The sequence below is a fragment of the Heterodontus francisci genome, chromosome 10 (genome assembly GCF_036365525.1).
Source record: "Heterodontus francisci isolate sHetFra1 chromosome 10, sHetFra1.hap1, whole genome shotgun sequence".
Taxonomy (NCBI): Eukaryota; Metazoa; Chordata; class Chondrichthyes; order Heterodontiformes; family Heterodontidae; genus Heterodontus; species Heterodontus francisci.
This window is the reverse complement of record NC_090380.1, coordinates 113,437,843-113,456,554: the sequence shown is the minus strand read 5'-3', so window position 1 is coordinate 113,456,554 and position 18,712 is coordinate 113,437,843. Positions and strand designations below refer to the sequence as shown.

The 18,712-nt window shown below is 42.9% G+C and overlaps 1 protein-coding gene across 8 annotated transcripts in view; it reads left to right on the top strand.

The window, feature by feature from the left end:
• Positions 1–18,712, top strand: part of usp25 (ubiquitin specific peptidase 25) — a 193,253-nt gene that overhangs the window by 13,485 nt on the left and 161,056 nt on the right. For 7 of the 8 annotated variants that reach the window (XM_068041275.1, XM_068041274.1, XM_068041273.1 and 4 more), the window contains exon 2: positions 3,564–3,641. In XM_068041275.1, coding sequence (XP_067897376.1) covers positions 3,564–3,641 — 78 coding nt within the window. Of the gene's footprint in view, positions 1–3,563; positions 3,642–11,691; positions 11,751–18,712 lie in introns of all 8 variants that reach the window. The other variant, XM_068041270.1, reaches the window with a different exon arrangement.

Below are 18,712 nucleotides of genomic sequence, written 5' to 3'. Positions count from 1 at the left end.
TTAAAGACCCCCTATCATGTCATCTAATCTAACCGCTGGCATCTGATGTTAGGAGTTCACGGGCTGTTTCCAGAATTGGGACGATTTTTTTGTTCCTCTGGCCTCACCATCACAACGTTGACGAGACCAGTTTTTCTTTACAGTTTTATAACTTAAAATACTCATTCCGGACACGCCTTATACTTGGAATGGACAGATGATGTAACTGTACCATTACTTATTTCCTCAGTTAGGTTGTTGTATTGTTGCGAGTTGACCACGCCCATCATTACACTTCACTGTAAAATTCTTGTATCACTGGACGTGTTCAACTGGAAGGCTGTGCTACCTGATTTGATACCTTCAGGCCGCAGAACGCATCAGTAATATTCCATTCTTGAAACAAGGAAAACTACAGATGCTGGAAAGAATGAAAGACTTGCAATTATACAGCACCATTCTCGACCTCAGCAGGTCCCAAAGCTCTTTACAGCCAATAAAGTGCTTTTGAAGTGTAGTCACTTGTTGTGATGCAGGAAATCACAGCAGCTAATTTGCGCACAAGGTCCCATAAGCGGCAATGCAATAATGACCAGATAATCTGTTTTAGTGATGTTGGTTGAAGGATAAATATTGGCCAGGACTCCCTTGCTGCTCTTCGAATAGTGCTCTTCAATTGGGATCTTTTACTCCTGACTGAGAGGGCATATGGGGTCTCGTTTTAACATCTCATCCAAAAGACGGCACCTCCGACAGAACAGTGATCTCAGTGCTCTCTCAGTACTGCACTGGAGTGTCAGCCTAGATTATGAGCTCAACATATCTGTTGACACTCATGTACATAGTGCAATATCTCTGGACTTTTTAAATTCTTTCATGGTCTGTGGGTGTTGCTGGCAGGGTCAGCGTTTGTTGCCCATCCTTAATTGCCCTTGACAACTGAGTGGCTTGCTAGGCCATTTCAGAGGGCATTTTAAGAGTCAACCACATCGCTGTGGGTCTGTAGTCACATGTAGGCCAGACCAGGTAAGGACGGCAGATTTCCTTCCCTAAAAAAACATCAGTGAACCGGATGGGTTTTTATAACAATGGACAGTAGTTTCATGGTGCCATTATTGAGACTAGCTTTCAATTCCAGATTTTTAATTATAAATTGAATTTATATTGCACCAGCTGCTGTAATGAGATTTGAACCTGTGGCCCCAGGACATTATCCTGAGCCTCTAGACATTACCAAGATGCCACCATCTCATCTGCAGGGCTCATTGATCTGAACAGGAGCAGCACTTGGGAACTGATGCATTCCTGGGCCAGGGAGGGAGGGGTAAATGCACACAGAATACCTGGTCCTGGCTATTCACTGACTGCATCTGTACATGCCGGTGTGAGGATATGATTAGACTAAATCATGGTACATTTCACAGTTGAATAGCACAGGATTACATATGAAGAATGGCTGCTACTTTAACTGAAATTTTTTCCAGTAGGGGTCAATATCTTTGGGGGAAGAGGATGTCCAAATGCTTATTCTTGTGTGGCAATAAATGGCTCATCGAACTTGTAGCACAGAAACTGGCCATTCGGCCCATCTGGTCCATGCCAGTACTTATGCATTACACGAGCCTCCTCCTATCTGACTTCATCAAACCCTATCAAAATATCCTATTCCTTTCTCCCTCGTGCTTATCTAGCTTCCTCTTAAATTTATCTATGCTATTCACCTCAATTACTTCTTGTGGTAGTGCGTTCCACATTCTAACCACTCTTCGGTTAATCATGTTTTTCCCAAGTTCTTTATTTGAGTTGTTGGTGACTATCTTATATTTATGAGCCCTAGTTTTAGTGTCTCCCACAAGCTAAGCCTAGTAACTACAAGCCAGTCAGTTTAACCTTGGGTGGGAAAGTTTTTTAAGAAATGATAATCCAGGACAAAATTAACAGTCATTTGAACAAAAGTGGATTAATTAAGCAAAGCTAGCACAGATTTGTTAATGACAAATCATGTTTAATTAACCTGATTGAGTTTTTTGATGAGCTAATGGAGCGGGTTGATGAGGATAATGTGGTTGATGTCGTGTACGTGGACTTCCAAAAGGTGTTTGACAAAGTGCAACGTAACAGGCTTATCATCAAAGTTAAATCCCTTGGAATAAAAGGGACAGTAGCAGCATGGATATGAAGTTGGCTGAGTGACAGGAAACAGCGAGTAATGGTGAATGACTGTTTTTCGGACTAGAGGAAAGTACATAGCGGGGTTCCCCAGGGGTTGGTATTGGGACTACTGCTTTTTTGATCTATATTAATGACCTAGAACTGGGTGTACAGGGCAGAATTTCAAAATTTGCAGATGGCACAAAACTTGGAAGTATTGTGAACTGTGAAGAGGATGGTGATAGACTTCAAGAGGACACAGAGAGGCTGATAGAATGGAAGGACACGTGGCAAATGAAATTTAGTGCAGAGAAATGTGAAGTGATACGTTTTGTTTGGAAGAACGAAGAGAGGCAATATAAAATAAAGGATATAATTCTAAAAGGGATGAAGGAGCAGAGGGACCTGGGGGTATATATATACAAATCATTGAAGGTGGCATGGCAGGTTGGGAAAGTGGTTAATAAGCATATTTTTGCACAGCAAGTGATTAGGATCTGGAATGCACTGCCTGAGAGTGTAGTGGAGACAGATTCAGTCGTGGCTTTCAAAACTGAATTGGATAATTATCTAAAGAGAAAATATTTGCAGTACTGTGGGGAAAGGGCTGGGGAGTAGGACTAGCTGAGTTGCTCTTCCCGCAAGCCAGCCTGGACATGAAGGGCCAAATGGCCGCCTGTGCTGTAACCATTCTATGATTCTATCTCTCTGAATCTACCAAACTCTTCCATAATTTTGAAGACATCTATTGGGTCAGCACTGAGTCTTTTTTCTAGAGGAAAGAGCACTAACCTATTTAGTGTTTCCTGATTGTTGTACACTGTCAATTCTTGTATCATCCTTGTAAATCTCATTTATACCTTATCCAGTGCTTCTGTATCCTTTTGTGACAGAGACCAGAACTGTGCACAGTATTTTTAAAAATTCATTCACAGGGTTTATTGTCCATCCCTAATTATCCTTGAGAAGGTGGTTGTGATCTGCCTTCTTGAATTCAACAGCGTGGCTTGCTAGGCTAATTCAGAGGGCAGTTAAGATTCAACTACATTGCTGTAGGTGTGGAGTCACATATAGGCCAAATTGGGTAAGAACGGCTGATTTCGTTCCTGAAAGGACATTAGTAAACCAGATGGGCTTGTACAACAATTCAGTCGTTTCATGGTCTCTATTGCTGATACTAGCTTTTTATTCTAGATTTATTTAATTAATTTAAAAGCCATAGTGAGATTTGAACCCATGTTCCTCAGATCATTAGTTCAGACCTCTGGATTACTAGTCCAGTAGCATAACCACGATGCTACCGTACCTTGGTCTAGCCAAGATTCTGTGTAAGTTTAATCTAACTTCATGTCTCAGTTTCAAGTTTTTATTTAAATGCGGGAAATGGGATTTTTCTGTAGTAATGGCTGTTTAATTTTTTTTCTATTCTCCAGCATCAGCAGACACTACTGAACCAACTGAGGGAAGTCACTGGTACCAATGACATCCAGTTACTGCAACAAGCTTTACAGGTACTCTACAGTTTATAATAGAAGGACCACCTTGTTCAGCTCACAACTACATTGCAATTTACCACGCATTAGTATTCCTATATCTGCAAACTTTATTTGTTCTCAGGGTGGCGATGGTTTACTCTTGCAAGGTGACATGTATTTCCCAGCCCCTAGGTTTTTTTTGTTCTTCCATGGGATGGGAGTGTCGCTGACAAGGCCAGCATTTGTTGATCATCCCTAATTGCCCTTGAGAAGATGGTGGTGAGCTGCCTTCTTGAACTGCTGCAGTCCATGTGGTGTAGGTACACCCACAGTGCTGTTAGCAAGGGAAGTTGCCCTGGGATAACAGCGGTGGGCTGTTCCTTTTGGTGGTGGTGGTGTTCCCATGATGGTTTTAGGTAGGAAATGCCAGGATTATGACCTGGTTATGGTGGGACACTTTTAAGGATTGATCAAAATATAGTTTTTATGAGAAATGCATCATGTTGCAACAAACTGGGTTTGTGAACTCCGCATCCAGTTTGAGCCAGAAGTTCCATGCATGGTGAAAATATAATTCTGGCCTTACTGATATTTGGAAGATGACAAGCTAGAGGTCGGATGGAAAAGTAAAATACTGCAGATGCTGGAACTCAAACCGAAAATGGTGGAATTACTCAGCAGGTCAGGTAGCATCTGTAGAGAGGGAAACAGAGTTAACGTTTCAGGTCGATGAACTTCTGTCAAATATTTGCCACACAGTGACAGTGCCACTGTTGTCAGCAGGTTTAATGATAATGTTAGGATGTGAGAGAATGGAGAGCTGCAAGTTCAGAGAGATGAGTGAGTGAGAGGAGCAGAGAAATTGAGATGGCTGATGTGATGGTTTTGAAAAAAGGTTATCAATCTGAAATAATCTCTGTCCACAGATGCTGCCAGGCTTGCCAAGCGTTTTGCGCATTTTCTATTTTTAATTAAGATTTCAGATGGATTGGTAATAGAAGGTAATCCAACTCCTCAAATTGGCATATTAGTACCTTTTTGCAGATGCCTTAGGGACGTCAGTTGTCCTTCCTCTTTGACAGTATTCATGTGTGGTACCAATGGTACAGTTAAACTGATGAATGATTTCTGACTGGCCAGAAGATCCAACCTTTGATTCTTGGCCTGTGCTGAGTTAATCTGGGTGTCAGTTGGAGTCCTGCAATTGTCTGCAGGGTCCTGGACTAGAGAGGGGTTGAGCCAGGTTTCCCACTCCTGATCACTGCTCAGAGGCTACTGCTGAAAAGTGTGTGTTGCTGTTGGATAAGGAGTGGGTTTGGCCATGATAGCCTATCCTGTTGAAGAATCAGTTGATGCTTAGCTTGGGATGCTGTTATGATCTCGATTGTGCTGCTTGAAAGGGTGATGGAAGAAAACTGAATAGTAACTTTTAAAAGGGAGTTGGATATTTACTTGAGAAGGAAAAATTTGCAGGACTTTGGGGAAAGAGCATGGGAGTGGGACTAATTGGATAGGTTTTTCAAACAGCCGACACAGGCACGATGAACCGAATGTCCTCATTGTTTTCTGTATGATTCTGTTGGCTCACACATGAAGGCTGGCCACTTGAATGCGGCACTTGAAATACGTGTCTAGACCAAGTATTTTTGTACTCCAGAGTGAATCAGTCCCTTTAGGAGCATAGAGGAGAAAATTAGTGAAAAATGAATTGAATGCATAGAATGTAATTTACAATCTTGGGTTGAGAAGCATCATTAGCAAGGCCAGCATTTACTACCTATTGAAGATGTCCTGAGAAGGTGGTGAGCCAACTGAGTGACTTGCCAGGTCACTTTGGATGATAGTTAAGAGTGATATGGGACTGGAGTCACATATAGGGCAAACCAAGTAAGGGTAGTAGATTTCCTTCGTGAGTTACCAGTTGGGTTTTTACGATAATCCGATGCCTTCATGGTCACTTTTAATAGAAGATCTTCCATTTCCAGTTCTTTTTAAACTGAATTTAAATTCAAGCTGCCAAGGTGAGATTTGAAATTGTACTCTGGATTATTAGTCTAGTTCTCTGGATTGCTAGGTCAGTAACACTACTGCACTTGGCATTTACTGGTACAAACACTTTGTGGGTTATTGTGGATTGTATGAAAAACAAAATGAACCTATGTAACTCAGTGACAACAGTATGATCTATTGTAACGCAGCTTTTATAAAAGTCTTTTACGTTTTATCATCGTGATTTTCATAGCTGTAATGTGTCGTTCTAGCAAAAACAAAGTCCTGATTGGCTGTTGATGTAGAATGCTGATTGGTTCACAGATCTGATTGATTTGCTTTTAATTGCACAAAAAAAAGTTCAGTTTACCAGAGAGAGGAAAAGTGACCAATCAGTAGCCAAAAAACTGCATACTGACCAAACAAATCGCTCAGTTTCCCCACTCCAAAAGCTGTCATTGTGCAATACTTGCTATTCCATGAATCAGTCAAAATTTTATTCAGCTGTTTTAACTGGCAGTTACTTGAAAAAGTGGTAACTTTTTTTTTTATTCATTCATGGGATGTGGGCGACGCTGGCCAGGCCAGCATTTATTGCCCATCCCTAATTGCCCTTGAGAAAGTGGTGGTGAGCTGCCTTCTTGAACCGCTGCAGTCCATTTGGGGTAGGTATACCCACAGTGCTGTTAGGAAGGGAGTTCCAGGATTTTGACCCAGCGACAGTGAAGGAACGGCGATATAGTTCCAAGTCAGGATGGTGTGTGACTTGGAGGGGAACTTGCAGGTGGTGGTGTTCCCATGTATTTGCTGCCCTTGTCTTTCTAGTTGGTAGAGGTTGCGGGTTTGGAAGGTGCTGTCTAAGGAGCCTTGGTGCATTGCTGCAGTGCATCTTGCAGATGGTACATACTACTGCCACTGTGCGTTGGTGGTGGAGGGAGTGAATGTTTGTCGATGGGGTGCCAATCAAGCGGGCTGCTTTGTCCTGGATGGTGTGGAGCTTCTTGAGTGTTGTTGGAGCTGCACCCATCCAGGCAAGTGGAGAGTATTCCATCACACTCCTGACTTGTGCCTTGTAGATGGTGGACAGGCTTTGGGGAGTCAGGAGGTGAGTTACTCGCCTCAGGATTCCTAGCCTCTCACCTGCTCTTGTAGCCATGGTATTTATATGGCTACTCCAGTTCAGTTTCTGGTCAGTGGTAACCCCTAGGATGTTGATAGTGGGGGATTCAGTGATGGTGATGCTGTTGGCTGTCAAGGGGATGCACTATGTGCATTAATTAAAAAGGTGTGTCTCAATTTTGAAAGTTCATTTACACCATAAGCACAAAGATTCTTCAATTACATAGAGTGACTAGAGAAGCTTGTGTTGTTACCCTTGGAGTGGAGAATTAATAGAGGTGATCAAATCATGGAAGCATTTTGATAGAGTAGATGAGGAGAAATGGTTTCCACTGGCGGAAGGGTCAGTAACTAAAGGACGCAAATTGATGGTAATTGGCAAAAGAAGCTGTGTGGAAATGAGAAATTTTTTTAATACGGTGAGTTGTTCTCTGGAGAAGCAGATTTAGTAGCTACTTTCAAAAGAAAATTGGATAAATATTTGAGGGGAAAATATTTGCAGGGCTGATAGAAGAGCAGGGGAGTGGGACTAATTGAATAGCTCTTTAAAAGAGTTGATGAAAGCATGATGGCCAAATTCCTTCTTTGCTGTATCATTCTATGATTCTTATCAGTTCGTCATAAATTTACCTACTTTATCTTAGAAACCTCTAGAACAACTTTCCTTTGCATAGAAACAGGGTTAGGCCATTCAGCCCCCGAGCCTTTTGCATCATTCAGAGATCTTGGTCAATCTACATTCTAACTCCATCCATCCCCCCTCCCTTGGCTCCATATCCCATTATAGCATTAGCTAGCAAAAATCTGTGTCTCTCAGAATGTAAATTATTAATTGAGCTAGCGTTTACTGCTTTTTGTGGGAGAGGGTTCCACATTTCTATGACCCTTTGCATGAAGCAGTGTTTCCCAACTTCTCCTAAATGGCCTGGCTCTGATTTTAAGGTTATGTTCCCTTGTCTTACAAAATTCCACCAGCTTCTCTCTAGCTACCCTATAGATTTCTTTCAAGATCCTAAAAAACTCAATTGGGTCACCTGTTGGACTTCTATATTCTGGGGAGTACAAGCCTAGATTATGTAATTTCTCCTCATAATCGAACCCTTGGTAATAGCCTGATGAATCTTCACTGCACTCGTTTCATATAGCTGTGGCGCCCAGAACTGTACACTGTACTCCAGATGAGGCCCTTGTATGGTTGTTGTGTTACTTCCTCCCCTTGATATTCTAGCATATTGACATGTATCTTTCTCTGCGGCAGGAGTGCAAGGTTCCCAGCTATTACTGTACTTACCTGGACTTTGGGAATACTGTACCTCAATTTGCAACCTGTGACAGCGTATTTATATCCAGCAGCTCCCTGTGCTGCTAGTATAAGTAGGGAGTAAAGTTGGGCTGCACTGCAGGTGTTTAACCTATTGAAATAGTGCTTATGAGGTAAGGGGTCTTTGCAGAACTCTGGGTAGCAGCTACAATGGAGATTGCACGCAACTCAGTGCATTGAATAAAGTATGTTTGCTTCCTGTTGAGTTAACTGAGTTTACTCAGAAGCTTTTAAGTGACCAGAAGGAAAAGGATACCATGCTACAGCTTTCTTTATATACATAAGCCTGGTCTCTTTGACGCAAGATCACACTCCTGCCCATGAAAGTTTGGAATCGAATCAGCTGACTATGGTGGACTTGGCAGAACAATAGCTGATCCAGACAAAAGGGACAGTACCCGAGGACATGATCGACCAGCCAGTCTGGCTCATTAATAGAATTTAGAAGAGAAGGGCTGGGGTTCCCACTCAGCTTTGAATAGTCTTAGCAAGTTAAACAGTACTTAAGTACATACTAGAGGGGCCCACTGCACTTAGGTTACAAAGGATGTGACCTTATAGAGTTTGCCTTCCGTATTGGCCACAGAAATTACACGCAAGTACTTTCCTCAATAAAGCCAGATGCAGGTTAAAGCTCTCCTGAATTCTGCCTCAATATTTCTCAGCTCAGTATCATGAGCATTGCTAATTAGTGATGCTTTTCTTTTAATTTAACAAGCCAGGCACTCTGCGTACTCTAGGATTGGCAGCTTAGTGTCCATCTGTGTTGAATTAGGGGCAGTTTTATGCTGTGAGCTGATCCATCCTGGAATTGAGACTGGCGATGCTCATTTCACATCAGACCCTTAGATCCAAGGGAGTAGACATTTCAACACAGTAGTTTATGCTGGGAATTATGTCCATTTTACTCTTCTGATGGGTATCATGTTTCTGGGCAGTGAGAGATTGCTATCATCCATCATAATGAATAGTATCAGTGTGTTGACACACCTTTACAATGAATGATCTGACTGGGGAACATACTAGTTGGGAAGAAACCTTAACCACGTGTACAAATAGATGTTTGGTAGTACAGAACTTGAGTATTGCTGAAAATAGAGACATGCTGTCAAAGCTTTGCATCTTGCACTCATCAAGACAATACGCAAGAATAGTCAATGTGAGGGAAAACAACAACTTATACTGCATAAGAAGAGAGTGCTGATTGGTTGGCAAGTGAACTCTGATTGGTAGAGGCGTAGCCATGGAGAATGCACCCGTTTACGGTGACTGACAATTAACTGCCAAACTTTATTTGAAATTTAAGCCAGGCGGCTTGACTCTGATTGGTCAAGGCCTTGCCCTGAGGAATGAACCAGCTGCAACAGGCTCAATTTCTGTACATGTTCTTTCTGCCTCAAATTACCTGGAATGGTAATGTATCCCAAAAATTTGAGCAACGAGTAAAGCTAGCTGTTTCACGCTGCTACTATGCAGTAGCAACACGTGTGGTGTTCGCCACTGACAGGATGCTGCTGTCAAGCCAAAAAGATGTCCTGCCTATCTCTCAAATGAGTAATGTAGCATATGAATTTCAATGCCAGTGTGATGCTAGGTATATAGACTGTAGGGTCAAAGACTGGCGGATTGTATCAAACAACATGCCCCTTCCGCAGTTCGCTATGGGCAAGGTACAGGCCGTACTCAACCAGCCCGTGCTTGCAAAACTCAAAACACAGTGTCCAACATTAGATATGTTTCCTTTCGAAATCTGTACTTCTGTAGAGGTAGAGCTGAGTGGAATACAGCGTTGTGAGGCAGTCCATTGTATGGTACAGGTTTTAAATATTTCTTTATTGAATTTTCTCTCCCATGTCACTGACTCTTGTTCCTTGAGCAGCAATGAGCCTTTGATAATTCCGACTAATCTTCACGTGTGAGCATCACAGCCTGTTCATGTATGGAATTTGGAGAGGGGGATGGGGCAGGGAAAGAGAGTCATGACAACTGACCTGATTCTGTTCTCACTAAACTTCCACCCATGTACACTTTCCAGCTGGGGTTACTGGATAGCGTTCAAAAGCAGGACTGGGTAATGTCTTTTAACTCCTCAGTGTCTTAATCTCCTTGGTCAGGGGAGGCTGTGTTACTGCTAATGTTCCCGTAGCCCCACATCCTCTCTGAGGTGTCTTATTGTTAGCAAGGCCATGCCAGAGGTTCAATATGCAATGTTGGAATAAGTGTCTGCAAAATCTGTCATTAACACACAGTAACAAAGATTGATAAGACAATGTCATAACACATAACACATTTCAGATTCCTTTCACAAATGTGTTATCAGGAGCACAGGTAGAATGTAAATCTGAAATACACTGCCTGAAAGGGCAGGGAAGGCCGATTCAATTTTTCAGAAGGGAATTGGATATGTACTTGAAAGGGAAAGATTTGCAGGTATGTGGAAAGAGAGGGGGAATGGGACCAATTGGAGAGTTCTTTCAGAGAGCCTGCATAGGCCTGATAGGGCAAATCTTTTTTGTTAATTCATTCATAGAATCATAGAATGGTTACAGCACAGAAGGAGGCCATTTGACCCATTGTGTCTGTGTCAGCTGTGCAGAGCAATTCAGCCAGCCTTTTTCCCACAGCCCTGCAAACCTTTTCTCTTCAGATAAATGTCCAATTCTCTTTTGAAAGCCACAATTGAATCTGCCTCTACCACACTCTCAGGCAGTGCATTCCAGATCCTAACCACTTGCTGCGTTTAAAAAAAAAAAGGTCTTTCCTCGTGTTGCCCTTGCTTTCTCCAGTTACCTTAAATTGGTGTCTTCTGGTTCTCGGCCCTTCCGCCAACTGGACTAGTTTCTCCCTATCTACTCTGTCTGGAAACATCATGATTTTGAACACCTCTATCGAATCTCCTTTTAATCTTCTCCAAGGAGAACATATGCCGTTTCTCCAATCTATCCAAGTAGCTAAAGTTTCTCGTCCCTGGAACCATTCTCATGAATCTCTCTGCGCCCTCTCAAATACCTTAACATCCTTCCTAAAGTGTGGTGCCCAGAACTGGACACAATACTCCAGTTGCGACTGAATCAGTGTTTTATACAGATTTATCATAACTTCCTTGCTTTCGTACTCTTTGCCCCTACTTATAGAGTCTGGATCCCATATTCTTTAACAATCACTTTTTCAAACTGGCCTGCCTCTTTCAGTTATTTGTGCACATATACTCCCAGGTTCCTCTGCTCCTGTATTCCCTTTAGAATTGTACCCTTTATTTTACGTTGCCTCGCATAACATTATTTAGACCCCCCCCAACCCCATGCGTTACTCCTGTATCTATATATACTCCCAGTGTACAGATCAGAGTAGCCTGCTATATTTTTGTGTCCTTTTCTTAGTTTAATTAAACAGTAAAAAAAAATGATGCTGTTTGTTCTTAAAAAATGAATCACTACACACCTCTCTGCATTAAATTTATTTTGCCACTTGTCTGCCCATTGCACCAGCTTGTCCTGTGTCCTCTTGAAGTTTATCACTATCCTCCTCACAGAATCACTACAGCACAGAAGGAGGCCATTCAGCCCAATGTGCCTGCAACAGCTCTCTGAAGGAACAATTCACTTAGTGCCATTCCCCTGCCTTCTCCTCGTAACCCTGCACATTATTGCTTTTCAGATAACAGTCTAATTCCATTTGGAATGCCTCGAGTGAACCTGCTTCCACCACACACTCAGGTAATGCATTCTAGATCCTAACCACTCGCTGTGTGAAAAGGGTTGTCCTCATGTCACCATTGCTTCTTTTGCCAATTACCTTAAATCTCTGCCCTTTCGTTCTTGATCCTTTCACGAGTGGGAACAGTTTTTCCCTATCTACTCTGTCCAGACCCCTCATGATGTTTGATGCCTCTATTAAATCTCCTCTCAGCCTTCTCTTCTGCAAGGAAAATAGTCCCAACTTCTCCAATCTATCTTTTTAAATAAGTTCCTCATTCCTGAATCTTTTCTGCACTCTCTCCAATGTATTCACATCTTTTCTAAAGGCGGCACCCAGAACTGTACACCATACTCCCCTTGAGGCAGAACCAGTGTTTTATACAAGTTTAACATAGCCACCTTGCTGTTGTACTCCATGCTCTGTTGATATAGCCTAGGATACTGTATGCTTTATTAACCATGCTCTCCACCTGTTCTGCCACCTTCAGTGACTTATGCACGTGTACACCCAGGTCCCTCTACTCCTGCGTGCCCGTTAGAGTTGTGCCCTTTATTTCATATTGTCTCTGTGTTCTTCCTACCAAAATGAATCACTTCACACCTCTCCGCATTGAACTTCATCTACCACTTCAGTTCACAATGCTTCCAAATTTTGCCATCTGCACATTTTGAAATTGTGCCCTGTACAATCAAGTTTGGTTCGTTAATATAGATCAAGAAAAGACAGTTAGATTCTCATTTGTTGGAGATGGTCGTTTTCTTGCATGTTACTTAGCACTTAGCAGCCCCAGCCTGAATGTTGTCCAGGTCTTGCTGCATGCAGACACGGACTGCTTCAGTATCTGAGGAGTTATGAATGATACTGAACACTGTGCAATCCTTAGCGAACATCCCTTCTTCTGACCTTATGATAGAGGTAAAAAGATCAGCTGAAAATAGTTGGGCCTAGGACACGACATTGAGGAACGCCTGCAGCAATGTCCTGCGGGTGAGATATTTGGCTGCCAATGACCACAACTTTGTGCTAGGTATGACTAAAACCAATTGAGAGTTTTCCCCCGATTTCCCATTGACTTTAATTTTCCTCGGGTTCTTTGATGCCAAACTGGGCCAAATGCCAAGAACAGTGACTCTCACCTCATCGCTTGAATTCAGCTCTTTTGTCCATGTTTGGACCAAGGCTGTAATGAGGTCTGGAGCTAAGTGGCCCTGGTGGAACCCAGACTGAGCATCAGTGAGCAAGTTATTGATGTGCAAGTGCTTTTTGATAGCACTGTCGACAACACTTTCCATCACTTTGCTGATGATCGAGAGTAGGCTGATGAGGTGGAATTGGGCCGGATTGTATTTGTCCTACTATTTGTGTACAGGGCATAACTAGGCAATTTTCCATTTTGTCAGGTAGATGCGAGTGTTATAGCTGTGCTGCAACAGCTTGGCTAGGTACATGGCTAGTTCTGGAGCACAAGCCTTTGGTACTACAGCCAGGATGTTGGCAAGGCCCATAATCTTTCCTGTATCCAGCATGTTCAGCCATTTCTTGATATCATGGAGTGAATCAAATTGAAGACTGACATCTGTGATGCTGGGGACCTCAGGAGGAGGCCAAGATAGATCATCCAGCTGACATTTCTGGCTGCACATAGTTGAAAATACTTCAGCCTTGTCTTTTGCACTGATGTGCTGGGCTCTCTCATCATTGAGGATGGGAATGTTTGTGGTGCTTCCTCCTCCGGTTAGTTGTTTATCTGCCCACTGCCATTCACAACTGGATGTGGCAGGACTGCAGAGTTTTGATCTGATCCGTCGGTTGTGGGATCACTTTGCTCTATTACATGCTGCTTCTGCTATTTAGCATGCATGTAGTCCTGTGTTACAGCTTCACCAGGTTGACACCTCATTTTTTGGTATGCCTGGTGCTGCCGCTGGTATGCTCTTTACTCATTGAACTAGGGTTGATCCCCTGGCTTGATGGTAATGGTAGAGTGAGGGATATGCCAGGCTGTGAGGTTGCAGATTGTGGTTGAATCCAATTCTTCTGCTGCTGCTGATGGCCCACAGTACCTCATGGGTGCCCAGTTTTGAGCTGTTCGATCCATTCTGAACCTATCCCATTCAGTACGAAAGCAGTACCACACAACGTGGTAGAGGGTGTACTCAGTGTGAAGACGGGACTTGGTCTCCACAAGGACTGCGCGGAGGTCTTTCCTTCCAGTGCTGTCATGAACAGATGTATCTGCGACTGATAGATTGCTGAGGGTGAGGTCAAGTAGAATTTTCCCTCTTATTCTCCTTCTGTGGTATATGATTCTATGGTAATGGCGATGACTACTTTTGGTGTTCTCTCCAAATATGTTCCCTGCCTTCCTCCATGAAAAGAACTGCAGAATAATTTTCCATCTTGGTGTTGTCATGTAGGCCCCCACCTGCCAAGAATGAGGCATGTTAATTTCGCCAATTGGATATTAAATTTCAAACTGTTGCTGTGAAGAAGAGGCTTATTACAAGGAATTGCCAGGCCACTGGCCAGAAAGACATTTTTGCACATTAGCAGACAGTGTTGGAACAAAGAAGCTATCCCCTGCTCCCCGACAATACACAGAACAGACTAGGTCAAACCAGTCGGTCACGTGACCACCCTGCTGGCCAACTAGGTGAGTTTTTAATTGGAGAGACAGTGTTTGAACTGGCAGAAAGCTCTTTGCTCCTGGATTGAAAAAGACCTCCTCTCCTCCTGTCTGCTCCCATCTCTTTCTCACCAGCTTTGGAATCCATTGAAGACATATGAATCCTAGAGAGAAAGGTCTCCTACAGTGAACAAGGTTTAAGAAGAATACTGGGCCCCAACGAAAAGCAGGATCTACCTACAAGCAAGGTCTATACAGTGAATCCGAAGACCCGTAACCAAAATTTCTTCAGATATTGCCTCAAACCTTTCCACTTTATTTTTTTTATCTTTTCTGTCTCTATTTTCATGTGCGTATCACGTATGCATGGGGTGCGTCGTGTAGCCATAGGTTTTAACCAAATTAGAATTTTTAAGTTTAATAAAATTTCAGTCTGTCTTCTTTAAACCGAAGAAAACCTGTGTGTGTGTTCTGGTTTCTTTGCCTTACAATTGGAAAGTGGTGAACAAGGATTCACCAAGGGGGAGCTAAAAATCATGGTGTGTTTATAAAAAAAAAAAACCCTGTTCCATTAAGACCAGGTGAAGGCTGAAAGGGAACCCTAGACCTCTTCCTCACCTGGTCGTAACAATGTGCTGGTGCAAGACAGTGATTGGGCCAGCATTAGAGTAGTGCATGCAGTTTTGGGCACCCTATTGTAAGGATGATATTGGAACCATGCAAAAGGCAGTGTTAATAGTCATGATTCCATCAAGGACATAGAAAGATAGAAAATAGGAACAGGAGTAGACCATTAGGCCCTTCCAGACTGTACCACCATTCAATACGATCATGGCTGATCGTCCAAACTCAGTACCCTGTTCCCGCTTCTTCCCGTATCCCTTAATCCCTGTAGCCCTAAGAACTACATCTAACTCTTTCTTGAATATATTTAATGATTTGGCCTCAACTGCTTTCTGTGATAGAGAATTCCACAGGTTCTGGGTGAAGAAATCCCCCTTCATCTCAGTCCTAAATGGCTTACCCCTTATCCTTAGATTGTGACCCCTCATCCTGGACTCCCCCACCATTGGGAACATCCTTTCTGCATCAAGTCTGTCCAGTCCTGTTAGAATTTTATAGGTTTCTACGAGATCTCCTCTCATTCTTCTAAACTATAGCAAATACAAGCCTAATCGACCCAATCTCTCTTCATATGTCTGCCCTGCCATCCCAGTAATCAGTCTGGTGAACCTTCGCTGCACTCCCTCCGTAGCAAGAACATCCTTCCTCAGATAAGGAGACCAAAACTACACACAATACTCCAGATGTGGTCTCACCAAGGTCTTGTATAATTGCAGCAAGACATCCTTGCTCCTGCACTCGAATCCTCTCGCTATGAAGGCCAATATACCATTTTCCTTCCTAACTGCCTGCTGCACCTGCATGCTTACTTTCAGTGGCTGGTGCACAAGGACCCCCAGGTCTCACTGCATCTCCCCCTTTCCCAATCTGTCGCCATTCAGATAATTTGCCTTTCTGCTTTTGCCACCAAAGTGGATCACTTCACATTTATCCACATTATATACTGCATCTGCCATGTATTTGCCCACTCACTCAAACTGTCCAAATCACACTGGAGCTTCTCTGCATCTTCCTCACAGTTCACACTCCTACCCAGCTTTGTGTCATCTGCAGACTTGGCTATATTACATTTAATTCCCTCATCTAAATCATTAATATATATTGTGAATAGCTGGGGTCCTAGCACTGATCCCTGTGGTACCCCACTAGTCACTGCCTGCCACTCGGAAAAAGACCCGTTTATTCCTACTCTTTGTTTCCTGTTTGCCAACCAGTTCTCTATCCATGTCAGTACCTTACCCCCAATCCTATGTGCTTTAATTTTGCATGTTAATCTCTTATGTTGGACCTTCTCAAAAGCTTTCTGCAAGTCAAAATGCACCACATCCACTGGTTCTCTCCCTTATCTATTTTACTAGTTACATCCTCAAAAAATTCCAGTAGATTTGTCAAGCATGATTTCCCTTTTGTAAATCCATGTTGACATCTGATCCTGTCATTGTTTTCCAAGTGCTCTGCTATTACATCTTTTATAATGGACTCCCCACTACTGACGTCAGGCTAACCGGTCTATAATTCCCTGTTTTCTCTCTGCCTCCTTTTTTAAATCGTGGGGTTACATTAGCTGCATTCCAATCCGTTGGAACTGTTCCAGAGTCTGTAGAATTTTGAAAAATGACCAGCAGTGCATCTACTATTTCAAGGGCCACTTCCTTAAGGACTCTGGGATGTGGATTATCAGGCCCTGGGGATTTATTGGCCTTCAGTCCCATCAATTGCCCCAACAGCATTTCCCTACTAATACTGATTTCATACAGTTCCTCCTTCTTGCTAGACCCTGTATTCCCCAACATTTCTGGGAGGTAATTTGTGTCCTCCTTTGTGAAGACAGAACCAAAGTATATATTTAATTGGTCTGCCATTTCTTTGTTCCCCAGTTTCTGACTGTAAGGGACCCACATTTGTCTTCACTAATCTTTTTCTCTTCACATATCTATAGAAGCTTTTAGTCATTTTTTATGTTCTCTAGAAGCTTACTCTCAGACTCTATTCTCCCTTCTTAATCAATCCCTTTGTCCTCCTTCGCTGAATTGTAAACTGCTCCCAATCCTCAGGTTTGCTGCTTGTTCTGGCCATTTTATATTTCTCCTCCTTGGATCTAATACTATCCCTAATTCCTTTTGTAAGCCATGGTTGAACCACCCTTACTGTTTTATTTTTGCGCCAGACAGGAGTGAACAATTGTTGTAACTTACCATTTGCTTTTTAAATGCTAGCCGCTGCCTATCCACTGTCAACCCTTTAAGTAACGTTCCCCAATCTATCATAGCCAACTCGCACCTCATACCTTCATAGTTTCCTTTATTTAGATTCAGGACCCGAGTCTCGGAATCGACTCTCACTCTCCATCTTAATGAAGAATTCTATCATATTATGGTCGCTCTTCCCCAAGGGACCCCGCACAACAAGATTGTTAACTAATCCTTTCTCATTATGCAATACCCAGTCTAACATGGCCTGTTCTCTAATTGGTTCTTAAACGTATTGGTCCAAAAAACCATCATGCACGCACTCCAGGAATTCCTCCTCTACAGTATTATTGCTAATTTGGTTTGCCCAATTTATATGAAGATTAAAGTCATGCATAATTACAGTTGCACCCTTATTGCATGCATCTCTAATTTCTTGTTTAATGCCATCCTCTACATCACCACTGCTGTTTGGGGGTCTGTATACAACCCCCACCAACGTTTTCTTCCCCTTGGTGTTTCTTAGCTCTACCCTTACAGATTCCACATCAGGATTCTCTGAGCTAATATACTTCCTCATGATTGTATTGATTTCCTCTTTTACTAACAACGCTACTCCACCCGTTTTCCTTTTTTGCCTGTCCTTCCTAAATATTGAATGCCCCTGGATGTTCCGTTCCTATCCTTGGTCACCCTGCAGCCATGTCTCCATAATTGCAACTATATTGTATCCATTTACATCTATTTGTGCGGTTAATACGTCTACCTTATTGGGAATACTCCTCGCATTGAGAACCAGTGCCTTTCGGCTTGTCTTTTTAACATTCTTAGTCACCTTAGCATTATTTCGCACTTTGGCCCTATTTGTTTCTTGCCCTTGATTTCCATGCCTTCCACTTTTTCCTTTTTGTTTCCTGTCTTTCGTTTCTTTCCTTGTTTCCTCCTCCTCAGTCTCCCCTCTCAGGTTCCCATCCTCCTGCCACTCTAGTTTAAATCCTCCCGCCACTCTAGTTTAAATCCTCCCAACAGCACTAGCAAACACCCCCGCGAGGACATCAGTAACCCGTCCCACCTTTCCCAGAACTGGTCTCGATGTCCCAGGAATCTAAATCCCTCCCTCCTGCACCATTTCTGCAGCCACGCATTCAGCTGGTCTATTCGCCTGTTCCTATACTCACTAATACGTGGCACAGGAAGTAATCCTGAGATTACTACCTTTTGAGGTCCTGCTTTTTAATTTAGCTCCTAACTCCTTAAATTCATCTTGCAGGACCTCATCCCTTTTTCTACCCATGTCGTTAGTACCGTTATGTACCAGGACCACTGGCTGTTCACCCTCCCCCTACAGAATGTCCTGCAGCCGCTCTGAGACATCCTTGACCCCAGCACCAGGGAGGCAACATACCATCCTGGAGTCTCGTTTGTGGGCACAGAAAAGCTCATATTTTCTAAAGAAAGGCCAGAAGAATTGGTGCTTTTTCACTGAAATAGATCTGATAGAGATTCTCTACGTTATGGAAAACTGGGCAGATAACTAGTG